Source organism: Sebastes fasciatus, chromosome 5 (genome assembly GCF_043250625.1).
Source record: "Sebastes fasciatus isolate fSebFas1 chromosome 5, fSebFas1.pri, whole genome shotgun sequence".
NCBI lineage: Eukaryota > Metazoa > Chordata > Actinopteri > Perciformes > Sebastidae > Sebastes > Sebastes fasciatus.
Window position 1 is genome coordinate 1,869,309 of NC_133799.1, and position 22,838 is coordinate 1,892,146.

The 22,838-nt window shown below is 44.6% G+C and overlaps 1 protein-coding gene across 4 annotated transcripts in view; it reads right to left on the minus strand.

The window, feature by feature from the left end:
• shroom2a (shroom family member 2a) overlaps window positions 1–22,838 on the minus strand; it is a 50,727-nt gene that overhangs the window by 4,536 nt on the left and 23,353 nt on the right. For 2 of the 4 annotated variants that reach the window (XM_074636776.1, XM_074636777.1), the window contains 5 exons: window positions 12,259–12,381; window positions 8,762–11,084; window positions 7,485–7,570; window positions 2,933–3,460; window positions 1,264–1,824 (listed from right to left, as the gene is read on the minus strand). In XM_074636776.1, the coding sequence (XP_074492877.1) occupies window positions 1,264–1,824; window positions 2,933–3,460; window positions 7,485–7,570; window positions 8,762–11,084; window positions 12,259–12,381 (3,621 nt within the window). Of the gene's footprint in view, window positions 1–1,263; window positions 1,825–2,932; window positions 3,461–7,484; window positions 7,571–8,761; window positions 11,085–12,258; window positions 12,382–14,556; window positions 14,659–19,090; window positions 19,425–22,838 lie in introns of those variants that run through there. The other 2 variants (XM_074636778.1, XM_074636779.1) reach the window with 2 other exon arrangements.

Sequence of the window (22,838 nt, forward strand, 5' to 3'; positions counted from 1 at the left end):
GTTTTGTTTGTTTTTCACACGACTGAATTCTCAATGTTTAGGTTGATTTGGTCAAGTTTGCATTTTTATTAATGTACTAATTAGGCCTGTCAAAGTTAACGCGATAATAACGCGTTAACGCACATTTGTTTTAACGCCACTAATTTCTTTAACGCATTAACACAACTTGTGATTTTGGAGGTTGTAGACGGCTCAGTTTTTAAGATCCTGGTATCAAATGAAACTATAAAACCTGATGAATCCATCGGTACCAACCATGTCATACTAGCTGGTCATGAAGGAGGTTAAATAACGCTCCAAACTTACACTAAATTTTGGCGAGGAAAAACTGTCATGGCCATTTGCAAAGGGGTCCCTTGACCTCTGACCTCCAGATCAGTGAATGTAAATGGGTTCTATGGGTACCCACGAGTCTCTCCTTTACAGACATGCCCACTTTATGATAATCACATGCAGTTTGGGGCAAGTCATAGTCAAGTCAGCACACTGACACACTGACAGCTGTTGTTGCCTGTTGGGCTGCAGTTTGCCATGTTATGATTGGAGCATATTTTGTGGATATTTTTCAGACTTTTTTGGGACATTTTTCTGACTTTTTTTCCTGATATTTTTAGGACTTTTTCTTAACTTTTTTTCTGATTTTTTTTTTTCAGACATGCTAAGTCTTTATGCTAAATGCAGTACCTGTGAGGGTTTCTGGACAATATCTGTCATTGTTTTTGTTGTTAATTGATTTACAATAATAAATATATACATTAATTTGCATAAAGCAGCATATTTGTCCACTCCCATGTTGATAAGAGGATTAAATACTTGACAAATCTCCCTTTAAGGTTCATTTTGAACAGATAAAAAAATTAAAAATGTGCGATTAAACAAACAGTAAACAAACTAACTGATGGATGCAGCGGTAGACCGGCTACTCCTCTGTTCTGAGAGGTTAAATAACTGTTTTTGTGAATGGAGTCTGGTGGCTTTGAAGAGAGAGCGTAGATAACAGCTTCAGTTCCCCGTCAGAAAGGGCTGTCTGACAGCGAGGTAAAGAGGTGAACATATTAAAAATATATCGTACACTTAAACTGATATTGATTATTTTAGGTGGGTCTTGTTTAGGTGCTCCCGTGCTGGTACTCCTGTCTGTTTCTACTAACTCCATCTACTGTAGTAATACACTGACTATGGAGAAGGACCTCATACAACCACACTGAGTCACAACTACCCCTTTAAGCCCTCCAGTTGATCACATGAAAGTGAGTTGCTGACCTTTCCTCAGCAGGGCGGGTGGCGGTCTGTTTCGGGGGAACCTTCCTGCGTTGGTGAGCTCCTTCCAGCAGCTGCTCCCCCTCAGGGAAGATCCCCTCCATCAGGTCCATGGTGGTCTTCATCTTGCTCTGGTCCAGAATCTCAGCTAGTGATTTATCCTTTCCCATGATGTCCCGGGCCAGCTCCTCTCTCTTCTGATCCTCGGACAGCCCCGTGGTTACCGTCGCCCGGTCGTCTGTGGGCTGCGGTGGCGGTGGCGGCGGTAGCGGCTGCTGACTGTCGGAGTTGATGTGATCTCCAACCGTGGTCATGTACGCGTCTCTCTGGGGGTTTGGGTCTGTCTGGGCAGCCGGCCGAGTAAATGCACAAAACAGCGAGTCCTGCCCTGCAGCTCCCAGACCACCGAGCCGGGTCACACCAGGACCCTCCGCCTCGACAGCGGGGGGGTCGCTGTGCTGCAGATATGGACAAGTCTCCTTCTCCGAGACGCCCTCTGAGTGGACGATCCTGATGGGCACTTTCTTCACCGCAGAGTGTTGGTTTTCTATCACATGATCCATCCTGAAATGTACAAAGAGAAAGAGAGCGAAACAAATCGCTTTAATAGAAGCTCCAGAAATGTTCTTTTTCAACCATAAGCTGATTTAAAGTTTCATGGCATGATGGCAACTGAGATTTTTTCCATGCCCACTAGTCCGCAGGAAGACATCTGGACTCCTCCTCTCACCACTTTGGTTTCAGTGAGCTGTAATAATCCTCCTGTACGACCTCACTACAGATGATATCAATTAGTCCGGAATCAAGACGACGAACAAACAGCTTCTACATTTTACATCTAGCTGAACTCTGCCTCGTGGCTTTTATAGAAATGTGGAGAATCCCTTCAGTTTACTGCGGCTGAATAGGACTCATGCTGATTCTACAAAAGGCAGCGACTCTCAATAAGCTCCTTTGTTGCATAAAGACACGAGAAGTTACAGCCGCTGTGCTCCGACTGAGCTGGGTGGTAGTTCTGAGACAGAAAGTTAGGAGAGGAAAAATGGCCATATTCTAAAGGGGTCCCTTGACCTCTGACCTCCAGATCAGTGAATGTAAAGGGTTCTCTGGGTACCCACGAGTCTCCCCTTTACAGACATGCCCACTTTATGATCATCACATGCAGTTTGGGGCAAGTCATAGTCAAGTCAGCACACTGACAGCTGTTGTTGCCTGTTGGGCTGCAGTTTGTCGTATATTTGTCGTACTTTTTTCGGCCATATTTCGGATATTTTTCAGACATTTTTAAAAACTTTTTTTCATACATTTGTCGGACATTTTTCTGACATTTTTCTTACTTTCTTTTGGACATGCTAAGTCTTTATGCTAAATGCAGTACCTGTGAGGGTTTCTGGACAATATCTGTCATTGTCTTGTGTTGCTAATTGATTTTACAATAATAAATATATACATACATTTGCATAAAGCAGCATATTTGTCCACTCCCATGTTAATAAGAGTATTACATACTTCTCAGATTAATCTTCAGGTTCCAGCTTTCAGATGATGTACACCATTTCGATGTGACATCTACTGTTGACCTGCTATCTCCCCCTAAACACCCCCTGGATCCCCCTAAAGAAGAGCTCTATTGTGGGTCTCAATACTATGCACATAAATAAAACGAGTTTACCTGTTTGAGTCTTCATCCTGTAAGGAGACGGGAGGCTTGTCGCTGAGTCTCTGCGGGGAGAAGTGTGGCGATGGCGAGCGCTGCTGCTGCCCCTCCATGGTGGCCGGCCCTGGGGGTCTGTAGGAGGACGGCGGGGGAGAGGAGGCAGGCTGAGGACTGGATGTTGATAGATGATGTACTGCCCCTTGTGCTTTGTCCACAAGTCCTTTGCCCTGCTCAGAATCTCCCTTTGCAGAGTGGGTGGGGACGAAGGCGGGGTTGGGGTCGGCGTTAGGAGAGCAGATTTCACTCTGGGAACCGGTGGAGGACTCGTGGGAGTCGACCTCTGGGTATCTGGGCGGGGGAGGCTTCCTCCTCGGCTCGGCGTGTCCCTGGTCCTCTGCGAGACTCACGGCAGGTCTCACGGTGGCAGCTCGCTGTCTGAAGTCAGGGTTGTCTCCCGGGTTCATGGGCGGAGGAGGAGGAGGTAGAAAAAACTCCACCGGCTTCTCTCTCACTTTACAGTCGGCGGGCCCTCTGTCAGGGAACCTGAGCAACACAATAGAAAGCTTTTAATTACACAGTGCTCAGCCGCCAGGCAGCGTGGGCTATCATCTGCAGCTCAATCAAATAATACAGCGTGGCAGCAGCAGGAGGCCTTGTTCGTCTCTCCACCAGCCACTCTATGATTATACCAGCATGACAAGACACTCGACTCCCTCTCCTCCAGCCTCCTCCCTGCTCAGCTGGCAGCCCGGAGAGGAATATTTCAGTTCCCACAAGTCAGCACAGAAGGAATAAATAATCCTCCAGTGCAACAGAAGCAAAACAGGATCACTTTTTCCTGCCCAGTTCACATTTACTGCTTTAACTCTTTGTAGGTAAAGTTAGAAGAGCAATAGAGATGTCAGGACTAAAGTGATTATATACTAACATTTGAACCAGTAAGTGTTCCATGTGGTCATTAAAGGGACTGTATGGAACTTTTTACGCGTATAAATCGTTCTTTATTGCCAATGTGTGAACAGGTTGTAACCTAACCTAAAAAATGAGACACACGACGAACTACACGTCGGTCCCCTGTTCCGACAATACACGCTCTCCCGGCACCGGCGTCTTAATATACGGGCTTACCGGGGCTCAAGCCCGCCCGGGTCCGACCATGTAAAGAGGCCCACGACGCTCCGGAGGAAAACAATAAAAACATAATTCACAGGGAGAAGCTAAAGCGTAATGGGATGCTCCATGTGCAACGGACGCAACGGTGGTGTCTTTTTACTCCGACACAACCTCTATTGAATATCCTACTGTGAGGTCCGATGACATCATTCTGCATAATAAGTAATCATGTGCTTCTGTTTACAGCGTTGTGCGTCTGAGCTCAGCCGGTCAAATTCACGGCCGTGACGGAACACGTCGTGGAAAGCAAAAAACAAATCAAACATGCTAGACTTTCTGTCGGGACGTCGTGAGGCGTCGTGAGGCGTCGTGAGGCGTCGTGAGGCGTCGTGAGGCGTCGTGAGGCGTCGTGACGTGTCGTGAGGCGTCGTGAGGCGTCGTGAGGCGTCGTGAGGCGTCGTGAGGCGTCGTGAGGCGTCGTGAGGCGTCGTGACGCGTCGTGAGGCGTCGTGAGGTGTTTTTGCCAAATAGGAGACAAATTCTGGTTGTTTTCCATCTTTACAAATCTAAATCCACGGCAGCAGTAGCTCTAATATCGGCAGATCAAACACAGTATATTTCAATAATGGTAAAAAAAGAAAAGAACTCACCCTATGTGCCGTTTTACTGCTGCCATTTCCACTGAGTATAAAAAGTGAGTGTGCTGTGTGTGACAGAAGCCACCTGTTGGTGTCTCTTTACACCGGTATCACTATCAATAACACTATCTGGGTGGAGCTCATCTCATAGACCGTTCAATGACAGAGAACTTCCTCTGTGCTGTTGTTGTTGTAACGCAAACGTGAGAGTGTCATCTGGCGTGTCTCCGACAATGAGATACTCTACACCCTTCAATGAGTCTCACCTGTGGGAGTTTAGATAAAGACTCCAGAAGAACTGGTTACAAACCATGAAGTCATCTCCACCACGTCACTGCACATACATGGAGTTTAACAATCATTCTAAAGAATCAGAGGACGAGAAGATATCCTGGCTTTTGTCTCTCCAGCTATGAGTCAAGCACCCAAAAAGACTGGATACTACATTTCCCATAATGCAACCCAATAGCTTCTTTAATTATGCTGCGTTCCATTTGAACCGAAGTCGAATTTCCGACTCGGAAAGTCCATGGATGTATAAAGAGAAGTGGATACAGCGTTGGAGGCGGAGCCCCGTTCATTCCTGTGAAAGTGTCTCCGTGGCGCCTGAAGACAAAATGACTCGACTTCCGCCTGGATAGGTACCCGGATCTTGGGCAAATGGAACAAGCGCAGTAGCGTCCGTTCGGTCACGGCTTGGCGCTCCATTCTCGGTCTGGGTCTCATTCACATGAACGGAAATCTATGTCTATCGTCTCTTTGTTTATTTAATTTGATTTGTTCATATTAGTGATGTCACGATACCAGAAGTCTAGTAGTCGATACCAATACCAGTGAATTTCCACGATTCTCGATACCAAATTCGATACCACGGTAAAAACAATAAATCCCATGTAATGTGTACATGTGTCTCTATACACTCACCGGCCATTTTATTAGGCACACCTGTTCAATTGCTTGTTAACACAAATAGCTAATCAGCCAATCACATGGCAGCAACTCAATGCATTACGTCATCTAGACGTGGTGAAGACGACTTGCTGAAGTTCAAACCGAGCATCAGAATGGGGAAGAAAGGGGATTTAAGTGACTTTGAACGTGGCATGGTTGTTGGTGCCAGACGGGCTGGTCTGAGTATTAAACTGCTGATCTACTGGGATTTTCACCACAACCATCTCTAGGGTTTACAGAGAATGGTCCCAACAAGAGAACATATCCAGTGAGCGGCAGTTGTGTGGACGGAAATGCCTTGTTGAGGTCAGAGGTCAGAGGTCAGAGGAGAATGGGCAGAGTGGTTGGAGATGATAGAAAGGCAACAGTAACTCAAATAACCACTCGTTACAACCAAGGTATGCAGAATACCATCTCTGAACGCACAACACGTCCAACCTTGAAGCAGATGAAGACCACCCGGTACTAGTAAGGTGTACCTAATAAAGTGGCCGGTGAGTGTATATCCTCAGACTGCAGTAGCTTAAATTCACTGACATGTTGACATTTCACCGGGTAAAGGCTACCAGAGGTGGGACCAAGTCTCAAGTCAAGTCCCAACTCAGGTATGAGCTTTTCATCAGATGTAACGTGATGTTAACAGCAGAGTAACTGGATCCAACTGGTGCCCAGTAACATAACGTCAGTTCTTCATGGGTTTCTCCTGAAACTTGATTGGATTCTGTTGGATCGGTTAAACTAAGTGGATCTGGGGAGTTAAGTGTGAGATAATCAAATGCAAGTCTCAATAACGTTCACTGGAAATAAAGATAGAAATTCAGTTTGTTCGGTTCAGTTCAGTTTTTTCCCCCACGAGTGAGTCCTCTTCTCGAACATAGAGGATCTCTGGATCTCGCCGCTGCATGGCGCTGTGTTGTGCGTAAATCTCCGACAGGGGGAGCAGAGGACAGAAGCAGCCGCATTTGGCGCTTGGCGACTGTTAATTTCGGATCCCGCAGGCATCGTACGGTACCGTCGGTACGGTAGAAAACGAGTACCGTCATGTTTTTAGAGTTTTGGCATCGACTTGGTACCGAAGTACCGGTTCTCGTGACCCTAGTTCATATTAACTTTGATATGTACGTCGGGTGTGAGACGCCAGGTGACAAGAAACAAATACGACGACGGTATTGTATCATTTCAAATATTAAAATACTTTTGGTTTACGTGAGTGTGAGTGATTGTGTAGATCATGAAACACCAGATTATGTTGAGTATATTCAAATTCAAGCATATTGCTAACCCTTGAAAACATAACGGTTGAAATTTTGCATTTTTCAAACTTCCAAGACTTTGTACGAACCCTGATTTAACCGTAACAAACTACATTTTTGACCAGATGATGGCGCTAGATTAAAAGTAACGGTATCTCTTAAGTTATTAGAGTTCATCCTGAGGGGATCATGAACGCCTGAACCAGATTTCAGAAGTTGTTGAGATCTTTCAGTCTGCAGCATCGACAGAGATGCCATCTATAGAGCCGTGTCACTAGCATGGCTAAAAATCCAATTATGCAGAGTAATAGATCTTATTAATGATAATTTCATGCCTCGGGGGTCGGGCCCCTGAACCCGGGTCCCCGTCTCATTCTGCCGGAGGACTGGAGAAACACTTCCTCACTGTCACAGACGTGGTCAGATACCTCGCCTACGCCAGTAAACCTCCAGTAGACGACACAAAGCTCAGCCAGAGAGTTGTCGCTGGTATGCTTTGACAGATTATAAAGACTTCACTGTTCCTCTACAAGCTCACTGAGGCATACAGGCAGACATCCCACTGCTGGAGACACACTGGTGCACCAGCAGCAGGTACATCTAATGACTCACCCTGTGGCGGTGATGGGCGGTTCAGCAGGTTTACTCTCCGTCTGGGAATATTCTGCCTCACTCTTTCTTGCAGGAACTTGAATCTTCTGTAAATGAAGTTGAAACAAACACACAATCAGTTCTGCAGAAACCACCCAAACAATCCACAGAAAACAGCAGCTTCCAGTCCTCCAGAGAGTTTCTAGTCTGTTAATGATTCCCACCAACTCATGTTGCAGCTTCCTGGTTTTCAACAGTGAGAAAACATCAGCGTGTTGATGCCCCTCTCTCTCTTCCTTAAGCTGAGGGTGTGTCATTATGAACAAACATGGATTAATATTTGACTTGGCTCTTTCCTTCCTCCTCCTGTTTCTTCCACTTCACAGTGTTTGTCTTAAAGCCACCTCGAGGACTTCAGACAGTTACAACACTTAAACTGACTATAGTCGAAGCTGCAGGTCAAAGGTCATCCTCCAAGAGCTGCAGGAGCACTTAGCAAACTGATAAATCTGTTTATCTGTCAGTTTGTCTTTCTAGTTAGTCAGCTAGTTAGCTGTAGTTAACTAGCCCAACTTGTTGCATTAGCTAACTGATGGTTTATTTTTTAGTTTCTTCCACGTTAGTTTAGTGTGTTTATTTTCACACAACACTTTGACTGTCTCTCTCACTCGCTCTCGTCTTCACCGTCTCCTCCTGCTGGAGATGAATTAACGGAAAGCAGCCGATACCGGAGGTTTGCGGGCCTCTAACCGGTCCGAATGACGGGGAGTACAACTTTCAGCTTGACAGAAAACAAGAGAAAAGTCCCGTTAGAGAAATAAACGAATCTCAGAGCAGCCCGGTGCGGTGTTGGTGCTGGAGCTGAGGAGAGAGCGGCCGGTGCTGGTGGACGGTGCACCTTTAAAACGTGTCTGTGCTTCCCCCGGTGCGCTGTGGCCGGCGTGCGACGGTGCAGCTCCTCGGTGCACCAGCAGCCAGACGGCCGCCTCGCCAGGAGGAGACGGTGAAGAAGAGAGCGAGTGAGAGAGAGTCGGTATGTTGCGGTGTGTTCGTTTTTTATCTGATAAACAGTAAATTCATCAAATTCAGTGCCACATAGCTGTTTGTCCAAGCTACTGTGGCTGGTTTCATCTAAACTGGGTTGGAAAAACGAAGCAATCTGGTTGCCATGGTAATGAATTAACCAAAAGGAAGAACGTTAACCGAATAACAAGACAGGAGGAGGAGGGCTAAAACCAGGTTACGGCCATTTAGATTACTCCAATAGAAAGGTTTGTTGAAGTCATTTTGAGCCTCACCTGTCCATAGAAGTCAGCTGAAGGAGACGATCTGGATCTCTCGTGGAAACAGGTGGTTTTGGATCTCTCCTCTGGTCCTGGATCCAGGATGTTATCGGCTGACCGGTACCGTCCGGAGGCTCTCGTTTCTGGGTCGGTTTTCTGTACATTCCACCTGGCCTCGTACTCAGCGAAGGTGCCCAGTCTTTGCTGGTCTAGGATGAACTGCTTGTGTGCAGAGTGAGGACCTCCCTGGACCTCTTCAGCTCTGCTCCTGTAGCCCGTCACTGTGTCCTCTGGTTCACTGCTGGAGCTGAAACCTCGGGTTTTGGTCCCTGTGGGGGTCTCTGTATAGATCTGCGGGGGGAGAGCTGGTCTAAGGAGCTTCTGCTGGTCTAGTGAGGAGCTTTGATTGCGAGTGAGGTCTCCCTTCACCCCGACTTCGTGGATTTTGTCCGGCTCAGAGAAAGAGCGTACCTTCTTTTCTGCAGGAAAACGCTTACGGCCTCCGATGCGAGTCACCTGACTACCTGAGTTGCTCATCCCAGACTCTGACACAGTCGGCAGAGTTGCGATGTCTTTCCGGGCTGAGGACGGGTAGTTAGGTAAGGCCTCGGCCGCCGGGTGCTCCGGCAGGACCGGCTCCAGGTCTTTCCTCCTGAACGACGTCGCCTTGAGCACCCGTGCTTGTGCTTCCTTCAGATGATCCTTGTAGGAGCTGGAGAAGGAGCCGTCTGCAGACGTCGGGGTGCTGCTTTCGGTGGACTTCCAGACATCATGATCATCTTCAGTCTCACCCTCAGCACCAGGAAGCGTCGCTGCGCTCATACTCTTCTGCAGCTTGGCTCTTCTCATCTGGATTTCGTTCCTTAACGTCGTAGCGAAGCGGTCGCTGCGTCTCATCTGCTTGCTCTCAAGGGACTCCTCGGAGTTTGGGCCTCTTGTTTTGTCGGCTTGGCCGGCGGCGTCCAGGGATAGCGAGTGAAGCATGGGAGTCGCCTGGGGGCAGATCTTGTTGCTCACTTGGCTGTGATGTCGGATGTCGTGTTGCGGCGGCAGAGACCTCCGATGGTCGACGGTCTGTCTGGGAGGATAACTCATGAACGGAGCTTCGGCGTTGTGTCCTCTCTGGCTTCCCCTATCGTCAGCGCTGGTTTCTAGTACGGTACTCACTTTGCTGTATCCATTACTGTCTTTACTGTGAGGGGCATGTTGCTGCTGTTGAGGCAGCTGATACTTCACTTTGTTGACTGACTGTGGGCTGAGAGAGTTACGCTCATTTCCAGCCAGCTCTACGCCCGTGATGCTCTTCCTGTCCTCTGATTTTCCTGACTGGGGGTTGTGACACGTTGTGACGCAGTAGTACCGGCTGTGTGCACTGCCGTCGGTGTTTTGGTCGGTGGACGTGGTAGACAGGGAGGTGTTTAAGTTCCTCCTCTGGTTCTGACCAAAGTGTTGTGCGGACCCGTTAGTAGGCAGCTCCTGCATGCTGCAGTAGTAGCCACCTACGTTCTGTGGCTTTGGTACGGACATCGCCCGCGGCTGGGTATAAAAAGTGCTTTTGTCACTGTGGTGTCGTTGATGGTGGGGCTGGCCTTGTCGAACATCGCTGCTGGACAGCGAGTACTGCTTGTTAGAGCTGAATTTATCAGAAGAAGAGTGAAACACATCGCCGTCAATTTTCAGGGACGGGTTGTGGCCGCGGCGGCTTTCAGAGGAAGTCTTGACGTGTGATTCAGGTGCTTCGGGGTGAGATATGATGAGCCCCCGTTCATGCACCTTTGTCGCAGCAAAGCTGTCGCTGCGTGCAGGTGGAGGTGGAGGAGGAGGAGAGGGGGAGGCAGTCTTCTTCTTTGTTTCAGGGACGTGCCAAACTGGTCCTAAGTTGGTTCTGTTTGAAGTGGAGTGGCGCGAGCCGGCCGAGTCCTCCGTCTGTGGGCCGGCGCTAACTCCGGGCATCTGGAAGTACGCCACCCTGTCGTCCTGTTTGACGCCCTCAGTCAGGCTCTGGCTGTTCCTGCCGTTGTTGTGTTTTCCTCCAGCGTCCCACTGACTGACTTTATAGAGCACGTTCTCCGTGGAGGCGGCGTTGCTCTTGGAGAGGGTGTAGTCTGGAGTGCCGGAGCTCGTGGAGAAGGAGCTGTAGGCCGAGTCTCGTTTGCCTCCTCCTCCTCCTCCCAGGTGCTCCATGCTGTTGTTGGACTTGGCGGGTGACAGCTGGCCGGCGGGGTACGGGTGGGGGACGTGTTCTAGGCTGTCCATGCTGCCCAGAGAGCTGAACTGGTCCGACACTCGGCGCAGGTTTGTTTGCTCCCAGCCGGAGGAGAGATCAGTGGAGGAGGAGCTGGAGGGGAAAGCAAAGGAACACGTGTGAAAATACAAACACAACCAAAAGAGACACTACAGACTGTTGTTGTTAATGAAGTTATGAACTATGGCAGTGGTTCTCTGAGCCTGGTCCTGGGATACTACCAGCAGAGCAATAACTTAAGCTAATGCACAAAATTATTATTATTAAAAATTACGATTTTATTCTCGGCAGTATTACTTTTTTCTCAAAATATTACGACTTCTTAGAGAACACAGATTTGTGGGATATGTTTCGAATGTGCAGAAAGTTTTGGACTGTTGCTGAAACACGTATAAGCTATTAAAGTCCAGAGGTTTATAAATACATTAATGCATCATTGTGGTGATTTTAAAGAGGAGAGAGCACATTTAAAGAGGTTACGTCCCTAAATGAGAAAAGTTGATCTACAGGTGAATAAATATTTGAAAGCAATACAGAATGACAGAGCCTTACCGCATTATATTCTAATATTTTGAGATTTTGTCACCTGAATTTTGTGTTTTCCTACATAAATAAAGACATTTACACCATAAATGTGTGCATACTTATTCACCAGAATGCAGGAAATGAACTGTTTGATGCTCAAATTTTCCTTAATATGGTCTCCCATAACCATGGAGGAAGTGAAACCTATGATCAGAATAGACACCCCTTTGACTCTTACTCACATTGGGGTCATTTCTATTGTGAATTAAATAGTTAAAATAAACTATTCCCTATTTTTCTGGAGCCCATCTAGAACTCCCTTGAGGACCCCTTGGTGTTGAGAACCACTGAACTATGGTTCAGTGGTTAAACCTGATAATCAATTATCAGGTTTCAGGATCAAGACTTAAACACAGCTAAAAGCCTAAATGCACGTCTTTTTGTACTTTTATGTTTAGCATTGTCAATAAAATGAACCTTTAACATCTGGAGAAACGCACAAAGAGAAAAGGAGAAAAGTCCATTTCCATGGAAAACTCTGTTTAGTTTATAGTTTCATATGATACCAGCAGACAGAAGAGTTTGATTTAACATTCAGAAGCTATAAAGTGTCCGTAGTAGAACAACCCAAAGGACCAAGTGTTGGAAAACCCTCTTTAATCATATAGTTTTAATCTACAGTGCTGGATATCTAACACACTGAAACTCAAGAGGCAGACTTCAGGATCCCTTCAGGAGTTACCTTGCATCGTATCTGGTGTGCCAGACTTGCGTGGGAGGAGACTGCGTTTTGGCGGTCTCTGATTGGCTCTCGTTGAACTTGGTGGCGTGCCAGGAGTGAGGCCTGCTTATGGGTTCATTCCTCCTGCAGAGAGGGGTAGAGAACACAGACTGGATCAGAGACCGGCCCCCCTTATGGAAAACACTGTGTGCTGCTTACTGTGCAGCTGGAAGTCACTGCTACAGCTGGTAGTACTGCAACTCAACTAGCTTTATGTCCTGCATGTCGTGGAAAAACTGTATTAAATATGAAGAAATGTAAGTTTTGTGCATTGTCACAATTAAGATGGTTAAGTATTCTGAAAGCACACCGGGTGTCCGGACGTTTAAGATTGAAAGAGGACCTTGATGATGCTCCTGAGTCCCATGGTGGACAGTCTGGACCTCCTCTCTGGTGATTATACATGATTCTGTATGATGTGGGACTTTATAAAGCTGAGTGAATGTTCCCAGAGAGCTGCAACGATTAGTCGACTAATCGATTAGTCGATCGACAGAAAAATAATCGGCAACTGTTTTGATAATCGATTGGACTTTGAGAAACCGGGATGGATATTTATAGACTGATAGGGCAACTAGGTGCAATTCATCACATTTCAATTACAAATACAATTTTGGCTTCAAACGATTATGAAAACCAGATAATTGACATAAAACGATTACTGTGCCGTATTCCGTGTCTCAATGATGCTCTCGTTTTGTCTTGTGTTATAAATCCAGCGCACCCCTTTCCTTAACGTAGTGGTGCGCCGCGACCGGCTCTAAGTCGGCTTCGAAAGGCTGATGATGTGTTGATCATTAAATTGTTTACTAGAGCACCAAAGTGCACCAGATTGATGCATTTAACTTCAAAATGTAGGCAACAAAAGTTTCTTTTTAAATGCGTGATGTTTCCAAAGTCAACGAGTAATTATGTTAATTAATCGTGATCTCAATATTGACGACGATAATCAGGATTATGATTTTTGTCGTAATCGAGCAGCCCTACCAAATGATTAATTGATAATGAAAATATTCGTTAGTTGTAGACCTAAATGTTACTTTATGTTTTTGTTATATCTGTGTCTGTCTATGCGTACCAACTGTACCAAGATCTTCTCTGACGTCAGATTTGTGTTGTAATAAAACGTATATATTCAAGTAAGGACAACTGGGGCTCATTGAGTTATTCTTCTTAGTTATTCATCTAAGTAGGGCTGAGCAATTAATCGAATTTCAATTTCATTTCAATAACGAAAACAAAACAATTGACATGAAATGATCATTGTGCCGTATTGTGTTTTGCAATGACGCTCTCATTTTGTCTTATGCTATAAATCCAGCGCGCCCCTTTCCTTTACAGCGGTGCGCTTTCCTCTCGCTCCGCAGGTCAACGACGGCTGCTCGGTGTGGGAAGGATCCCCTCGTGGGAATTCTACCAGCCAGCGCCGGCCATATTTCTTCCGTAATAGTGCGCCACCACCGGCGCTAGGTCGGCTTGGAAAGGCCTGGGCTTGCCGTTCCTTCTCTCGCTGCGGGGAGGGAAGGGGGTTCCCGGCGCGACTTTCAATCAAGGTAGACTATCCTGTGCGTTGATATCGGCAACCCAGCTGAACCGTCTTGAAACATGGACCCCATCTAGCCTCTTAGTTTTGCTCTCAAAGTGCACCAGATTGATGCTTTTAACTTTAAAATGAAGGCCACAAAAGTTTCTTTCTAAATGCACGATGTTTCCAAAGTCAACGAGCAATCGTGATGAATAATCGTGATCTCAATATCAACCAAAATGATCGTGATTATGATTTTTTACCATCAAGCAGCCCTACATCAAAGTGAGGATTGACCTGAAGTATAAGAGATGTTTCTGTCTCTTTGCACAGCTGTCAGTTCTGCAAGCGATTCTTTCTGAGTTGCATGTCAGGAAAAATGTGAACAGAACATATCAGCATAAAATAACAAACACCTCAAATCAAATACAATTTCCTTCAATCAATACAGACACAGAAACATGAGCGTACATGTCACAGACAGACAGACAGACAGACAGACAGTGTTTTGCATGCTGAAATAATGGGATGAATCTCTTTCCTCTAATGACATGAACCACAAAGAGATGTGCCGATGAGGGCAGGTAATAAACCACAGGAGAGGGAGAGTCGCTATGAGAGGAATGAGGATGATATTATCACTAGACGACGAGTGATTGATGTGATTATGAGCACGGGGAGGGGAGAGGAGGGGAGAGAAGGGGAAAGGTACTACTGATTACGATGAACCGTACCTCATGGAACTTCGCAAAATCTTCGTGAGAAAGCTTCTCGCCACATGAACGTCATTCTCAGAGGGCATTTTCTGAGCTACAATATCCACCATTTTCATATTCCTGGGCAGCAGGGGGAGGAACACACACACACACTAAGAGCTCATCGACAGTTGACTTCACAGAAGAAGAAGACATCTGACATTTAGACCGCTGGGTCTGACTGGTCAAAGTTTGTGCACACCACATTATGGAAATTACAATCTCTGTAAGCAGGACTTTCTGTTGTTGTAAAAGAAAGCTTTTAGATTTTAGACACCTACTCCATGGAACAATCTACAGACTGATCTTAAACTTCAAAACATATCAACCCTGCAACCCCAGAGTCCAGGATGTCTGTGTGCAACTGACTACGTTTACATGCACGCTAATATTCCACTATTAATGCAAATATAACAATATAGTGAACTTGATGCAGGTCATGTAAACAGCAGAGTTAAACCTTATTCTGAATGGAGCATTTTCAGATTAAGACATGTGTGATATATACTGATATTATTCAGGTTTTAGGAGCATTCTTTGGACAGTACAGTATATACCTCTTGCCTGTTTGCAGCCAGCTCTGTGTGTTTTACACAAACAGACCAGCTGACAGTTTGCAGAGATGCACAAAAAAGGAGAAACACACCTAGTTTGAACAGGTTTTGAGATATGCACAAATATCACAACGCCGACCTTTTCAAGAAGGTGTTTGAAGGAATGAAAGAGGGAGGCTGTGCTCGCCACCGGTTACGTTAATCTGAGTATGAACGGCTGCGTGTAAACAGGAATATTCATTCTCATTAGCCATGTAAACAGCTTAGTAGGAATACTGTCTTTTTTTTTGGAATAAGGATAAAAAACTGAATGTTTGTCGGACAAAAAAGTCTGAAAAAAAGGATCTGAAAATGTTTTCGAAATTTGAGCATGTAAACATAGTCGTTGTTTTATCTGATCATTTTAATGTGCTTTTATGTTAATTGTTGAAACTCTGTGTTGCTGTTATGCTATTCTTGGTCATGTCTCCCTTATAAAAGAGATGTTTGATCTCCTGGTTAAACCTGGTTAAATAAAAGGCTAAATAAAGAAAATAGCACTGCAGAAAACTCAAGTGTGTCGGGGAGGTCAGTGTCCAAAAAAAGCTCACAAAGACGAGAGGTTCTCTAAATCAGTGATCAGTGAAGAAGGGTTATAAAATAAACAAGTATTCTGTATATCTACAGATGGGGATCATTTGCACCAATAAAACAATCATATTGTGTCAACTACTACTACCCACAATTAGCTTTGGACCAATAGAAACTCTGACACACAGCTATAAGTTCATTATTTTAAAGTTGAAGCACTCACTGACAGTCTTCTTTAGACTGGTACGTTTAAATATCTGGATTTATTAGGACTATGTCAGTCTTGCTTCTGATAAAAATTTTTTTAAATGTAGGCTATAAATGCTGTCAAGTTGAGTCCAAATGCAATTTGAATAAAATAACCCTCTTTTTAAAATGAATATAAGAGGTATTAACATGATTTAAATTGAAATATGTTTCTGTTTATCACTATGAAACTGGCGCTGGAAGTATCTAGGTTGAACAGTTTCAATGATATCTAAGAGTACTAATGGTAGTAAACATTATGCTTAATCAGTGTTATGGTTATTAAGTGGTCTCTGGCCCCAAACATTTGACAACCCCTGCTCTAAATCTCCTCAAATCCACCTGAATAATCACATTTTTCTACTTCACAGGTCAGTAATATGCAGAATATCTGATTAATGGTGTTACAGCCCCCTCTACTGGTCAAACTAATGCATGCTCAGGATGATGTCACAGTTTAAAGTGTGACAGAAGTTGCCCTGTATGATGAACCTACATCACAGAAGACACATTATATACTCATCATCTCTCATTAGGCTCATTATCTCACCAGTATACTGTATGTAGCTGGTAGGTGAGCTGGTGGTGCTCAGACTGGAGACCATATGGTCTCAGGGGGGAACACAAAGCCCAGCATGGGGCAGATTAACAGAACAGAGAATCTCTTACACATCATCACCCCTCCATCCAAGCTGTCGTCTGCCTCCCAGACAACCCCGATATCATATCAGGCACGGGGGTCTCTGGTAGGCGTTTATTAGTGCACATATTGTGACGTTTGGAGGGTTATTAAATGGGGATGGTTATAGAGGATATTTTATTTAAGTATACATGTTTTCTACTTTTATAAAATGGGCCAACAAACTAATGTTAAGTCTTATATTTTGGGGATTTTGTTGTCTCCTTAAAATGTTCCCAAACAACAAAACTGCAATGTGAATTATGTTTCGAGGGAAACGTCTTTTGTCCTGGATTAGGTTTGTTTTTGATGTATCACAAATACACACGTTTGTAATAGGGCTGTCAAAGTTAACGTGATAATAACACGTTAACGCAAATTTGTTTTAACGACACCGATTTCTTTAACGCATTAACACAACCTGCGATCTGAGGTTATAGCAGGCTCAGTTTTAAAGCTAGAGTGAAGATACTGGTATCATATGAAACTATAAAACCTGATGAATCCATCGGTACCAACCAGGTCAGACTAGCTGGTCATGAAGGAGGTTAAATAACGCTCCAAACGTAACACTGAATTTTGGCGAGGGAAAAACTGTCAAGTCCATGTTCAAAGGGGTCCCTTGACCTCTGACCTCCAGATCAGTGAATGTAAATGGGTTCTATGGGTACCCACGAGTCTCCCCTTTACAGACATGCCCACTTTATGATAATCACATGCAGTTTGGGGCAAGTCATAGTCAAGTCAGCACACTGACACACTGACAGCTGTTGTTGCCTGTTGGGCTGCAGTTTGACATGTTATGATTGGAGCATATTGTTTTATGCTAAATGCAGTACCTGTGAGGGTTTCTGGATCAATATCTGTTATTGTTTTGTGTTGTTAATTGATTTAAAATAATAAATATATACATACATTTGCATAAAGCAGCATATCTGTCCACTCCCATGTTGATAAGAGGATTAAATACTTGACAAATCTCCCTTTAAGGTGCATTTAGAACAAAAATGTGTGATTAATTTGCAATTAACTATGGACAATCATGCGATTAATCGCGATTAAATATTTTAATTGATTGACAGCCCTAGTTTGTAATGATTGTCTGCATAGGCAGGAAGTCAAGGTGGATGGAACGGTCAAACAAACTCAGGACTTTCACCCAGGAGACCACTTGTTGGTGTCCCGTGTGAAACTAAAAGTTAACATTCACTAATTTTAATTTACGAACCAAAGACAAACCATGATGTTTATTTACTAAACCTAACCAAGTAGCGTTGTTGCGTTTTTTGTTTTGTTTCAATTTACGTTAACCACGTGTTTAAAACTGTTAAAAACCCTCTAAACGTCATTGAGAATGTAGTTTAGTTATACGGGAACGTAATTTTGTAGGAGACCGGGTTATCTTCTGACACCTATCACAGAAACATTAAGTAGAATAAGTTTTAAAAACACCTGTAAATACTTCTTTAATGTGTATTTTTAGCCTCCGTCTAGTGTCGTTTGTATGTTAGACCTTCGGTAACTAGTTTAACTGAGAGGGAACTGTGAAACTATTCTAAACAAAGCTTTGCTTCTTGCTCACGTTCTCATCGGACTCAAGACTTTCCCTACAAAGCCCCGAGGTCAGGAGGTCCTGAACCCTCAGTCACCTTGTCTAAAGGCCTTCAATGATCTGATGACAACAGGTCCAAACAACAGCTGAAAACTAACTACTAGATGTTATATCTGCAGCCTACGCTCACTTTATAGATATCGAGAGAGATTTGGTTGAGCTAAAATAAAGTCGGACGATTCCACAAAATGAGTAGTGGATTAAAGTCGAGGCCTATTTAGAGGACAAAGAGAAGCCAACATGGAGCCCAGTCCTCCTCCTCGTCTCCTCACAGTCCCTGTTTCTAGGGCAGTAGCTGCTAGCCACACATGGCGCCGGCTATTGGTATGCAAATGAAGCTGGTTTTATTAGGCCTATCGTCAGGGCTACAGCTGGGCCGCCACAGATATGCTAGGAAAGTGAATCAGTTGGCTGGAATGGGGGGCAGGGGAGGAGAGAGACCAGCTCAGAGCAGAGTATCCGGTACTAACCAGTCCATATCCACAAATAAACACACTAAATGTTAAACAATGTGACGGCCAATTAATTAATAATACTTTAGGAGTATTCACAGATGATTTTAAATCTTTTCCTCGAAGATTAATTTGGTTTGGAAACACTAAGTCTAGCTGATCATGGCTTAACCTAAATGATGCATGACCTCATAATGAATGATAAGACAAAAACAAATCACCACAAAAAACAGAGTATTAAGGTCAAAACACCAGGAAACAAAGGCCCCAATATATATATATATATATAATATGTCCCCCAGTTATTCACTGACTTATAAGAGACAAAAAGCAGCAGGTGAGACGTCAAACACACACTAGTCAAAAGTTCAAAATACAAAAAAAGTGCATTTTGACTCACCAAACATCTGGATGAAGGAATTCAAAATGGGCACAAAGGAGAAACGTGTTATCCTAAAGAGAGCGTACAATACTAATATTAGCCTGGAGCTCAGTTTGGACCAGTTGTGAGCTGGTCAGGAACCACATTCCTCTTCAAAAGACGAGCCAAAGTAAAGAGACATGCAGGAGAGGTCTGAGCAGCTCTGATGATCCACGACCTTCAAACTCATAATACTCAACACTGAGTGGCCGTGACGGGAACTAAGTTCTGTGGGCAGAATTAGTTTGAACGGAGGGGAGATTTCCTTCAGGATTACGGGGGGGGGGTTTACCCCAGAGAGGGGGAGGACGAGGGTACAGAGGAAGAGGAGGAGGAGGGCTATTGTCACAGCCAGTCCCCTCGGAGTATTCCCCTACCTTGCCTCGTCTCATTGGCTCTAAGGGGCTAATATGCTAATGACGGGATGAAATGCCGGACTCTTGTCTTTCCGTCCCCTCTTGTGCGACAGACGTGCATTTCTACCGTTACTAGGGTAACAGGTTGCTCTCTGGGGGCGCAAGGGCACCCTGTTTCCTGAAAGCCTCGGGGTAATGAGCACCCGAGAAGAACGGCCTGAGAAGAGCAGCGACGTCACACAGCAGCACATCCAAAATACAACTTCAACACAAGCAGATATTAATGTGCTCATTATTACAGGTTGTGTTTAATTGGGCTGGTTAGTTGTGGTTCAAAGAATGCAGGGCTCAACAATAAGGATTACCCGCTTGCCCCGGGTCAAGTAAAATACCACTATGGGCTAGTAAATGGGTTTAAAATTAGCACCAGCTGGTAAAAATATGCAGGTAGATGTTGGAGTCCACCAATCACAGAGACAGGTGGACAAAAGAGTTCATTTCCAACCCTGCTACTCACCTCCCCGATCGGGAAAGTGGTAAAAAAGAATTGAACACAGTTTTTCCCTGCTGATGATGGAAGTAGCTAAGGAGTGACTCATCTCGCTTCCTTCTCATCTCTGTTGAGAGTTGCACACGGTGTGAAAATGGCGACAGGAAAAGACAAAGTTTACGAGCTGAAGCGCTAGCAAGAATTTCAATTATCCTGGAAACAGGAGTTTAGTTGGGTGACATTAGAGGATGTGGGAGAAACTCCAGATTAATTTACTCAAATAAAGATTAAACATGACAATTAACTTAAAGGGACTGTTTGTAAGAATCAGAAATGTCTTGTTAACAGCGACACCTGTGGCCGTTAAGTCAACTAAAGTCAGCGTCGAGCTCGCGCTTGTGCTCGCTCTACATAGACATGAAGGAGCATCGCTCAACACAGTGAGGAGACACACGTCAGCTAAAAGCACAATATCACTCTATATTTCAGCTGCTTGGCAGTAATGTTAGCTGACCAGACCAAGGTCTCTCCATGAATCAATGCTGATCCTAGTGTTGGCTTTTCTAAAATGTTTGGTCATGAACTTCTTCTTCTTGAACACCAGAATAAAACTTGTCTGCAACACGTTTCTTATGAAAAAAACTAATATGTCTGTTCTTTTGCCATTTTATCTGTACAGATGTTAAAGCAGATAGTTACAGCTGTGTAGCTTATAGTTGTCTCAACAGTTGCCTTTAGATAACGACTATTCTAAATGGGATAAATGGGGGAAAACACTCCTGCTTGAGTGACACAAACAAGGTTTTTATTCCTCATTAACGTGCTCTGGCACACCAGCAAGAGGTCTGGTGACAAGCGAGGAGATTAGCAAAGAGTGGTGGCGGCCTAAAGCTGATAGGAAGGCAATAAAATCCACAGTGATCTATTGTGAGGGAAGCAATCAGGCATACGGGCCAAACAAGGTTCTCATTGTGAGCGTATCTGGCTTTGATTTGACCAAAGGTGTGAGATTCTTTTACAACGTGAGGCTCGGACAGACGGATGCATTCGCTTTATTAACATCTGTCAGGATGAAGAGCAGCATCATGAACAGTATTCAGGTTCAGAAACATGCTGAGGATGTACGCAGCCAACCTGCACTTACAGCAGGTGAGCCGGTGGATTCCACTCGGCCCCTGAGGGTCTGACAAAGACCCCCCTTCAGCAGAGCCTACAATCAGACCAGTCATGTTTCGGGTGAGAGAGGTGAACCGTGAACGGCGTGCAATGACCAGCACATTCCTGAGCTCAGTGGCATTCCAGCTGTCAAGTCAGCGGCTGTCTGCACCTGCACCTGGAGACCTGTAGTGATGTTGTCTCTTCACGACATCACTACAACAAACGTCCTGCATGTCTTTAACACCGACGTCCATTACTGTATACTGATGCCAGTATCGGGTATCGGGTCCGATACTGTGCTCATGTACTCGTACTCATACTCACAAAACAGCCAGGGCATCTCTGCAGCACCACGATATTTAATTTAAAATGGTATTTTGACACACACATTTCACCTTTTAACAAATATTGCGAATTTAATAAATACTGCAATATGAAAATTGCAGTAGGCCCTATTGCGATTACAAAAGAAATTTGCTTAATTGTGCAGCCCTAACCCGCACGGGAGCAAACCCATGTACTGCTGTGGACATAAAAAAATCAATATCAGTTTAAGTGTACGCTATATTTAGAATATTTTCAACGCTTTACCTCGCTGTCAGACAGCCCTTTGTGACGGGGAACTGAAGCCCGTTATCTCAAAGCCACCAGACACAAACAGTAATTTTACCTCTCAGAACACAGGAGTCGCTGGTCTACCGCTGCATCTATCGGTTAGTTAGTTTGTGTTATTGAGTGACTTTGGTGTTTTAAAGGGTTAGATCGGATTCACTAAAGTCACACAATAACACAAAAACTAAAGGCCTTTCCACATCGGGGGGCGTGGCGAATAAACGACACAAAAATGCAAAATACGCGCCTACGAATATTATATGTCTAGGGCTTTTATTGTGAAAGGTAAGAACGGAAGGAGTGGATCTGGTCTGTGTGGCCTATGTCAGTGTGTACACTCTATTTAGAATATTTTCAACGCTTCACCTCGCTGTCAGACAGCCATTTCTGACGGGGAACTGAAGCCGTTATCTATGCTCTCTTCAAAGCCACCAGACTCCATTCACAAAAACAGTAATTTTACCTCTCAGAACACAGGAGGTGCTGGTCTACCGCTGCATCGATCGGTTAGTTTGTTTGTGTTATTGTTTCATTTTGGTTATTTCAAATTCACTAAAAGTCACTCAATAACACAAACTGACTAGCCGATGGAGGCAGCGGTAGACCAGCAACTCCTGTGTTCTGAGAGGTAAAATCACTGTTTTTGTCAAAGGAGTCTGGTGGCTTTGACGAGAGCGTAGATGGATACAACGGCATCAGTTCCCCTTTCGGAAACGGCAGTCTCACGGTAAAAATAATCTAAATATAGCGTACACTGCTCAGGTAGGCATTACTCCTCTATGTCTTTATATAGACAATAGTTGTTTGCTGATGTATTAATGCTCTGAATCCCGTATATAGAACCTGATATAGATTGTTTTAGGTGTCTAAAATATTCGTCCACAGCAGTACATTGCTTTGTTTCTCCAGACTCCATCTACTGTAGGTAATACACCGGCTATATGGAGAAGAACCTCATACAACTACACTGAGAAACACCTGAACTATCCCTTTAAAGCAAGCCTCTTTTTTTACCTCTTGTATCACAGCGAAGTGTGAAAGACTCCAACAACAACAAACCGTGAGGGGATTAACTGTATAATAACTTACTGTGGACTGCAATGATTAACCA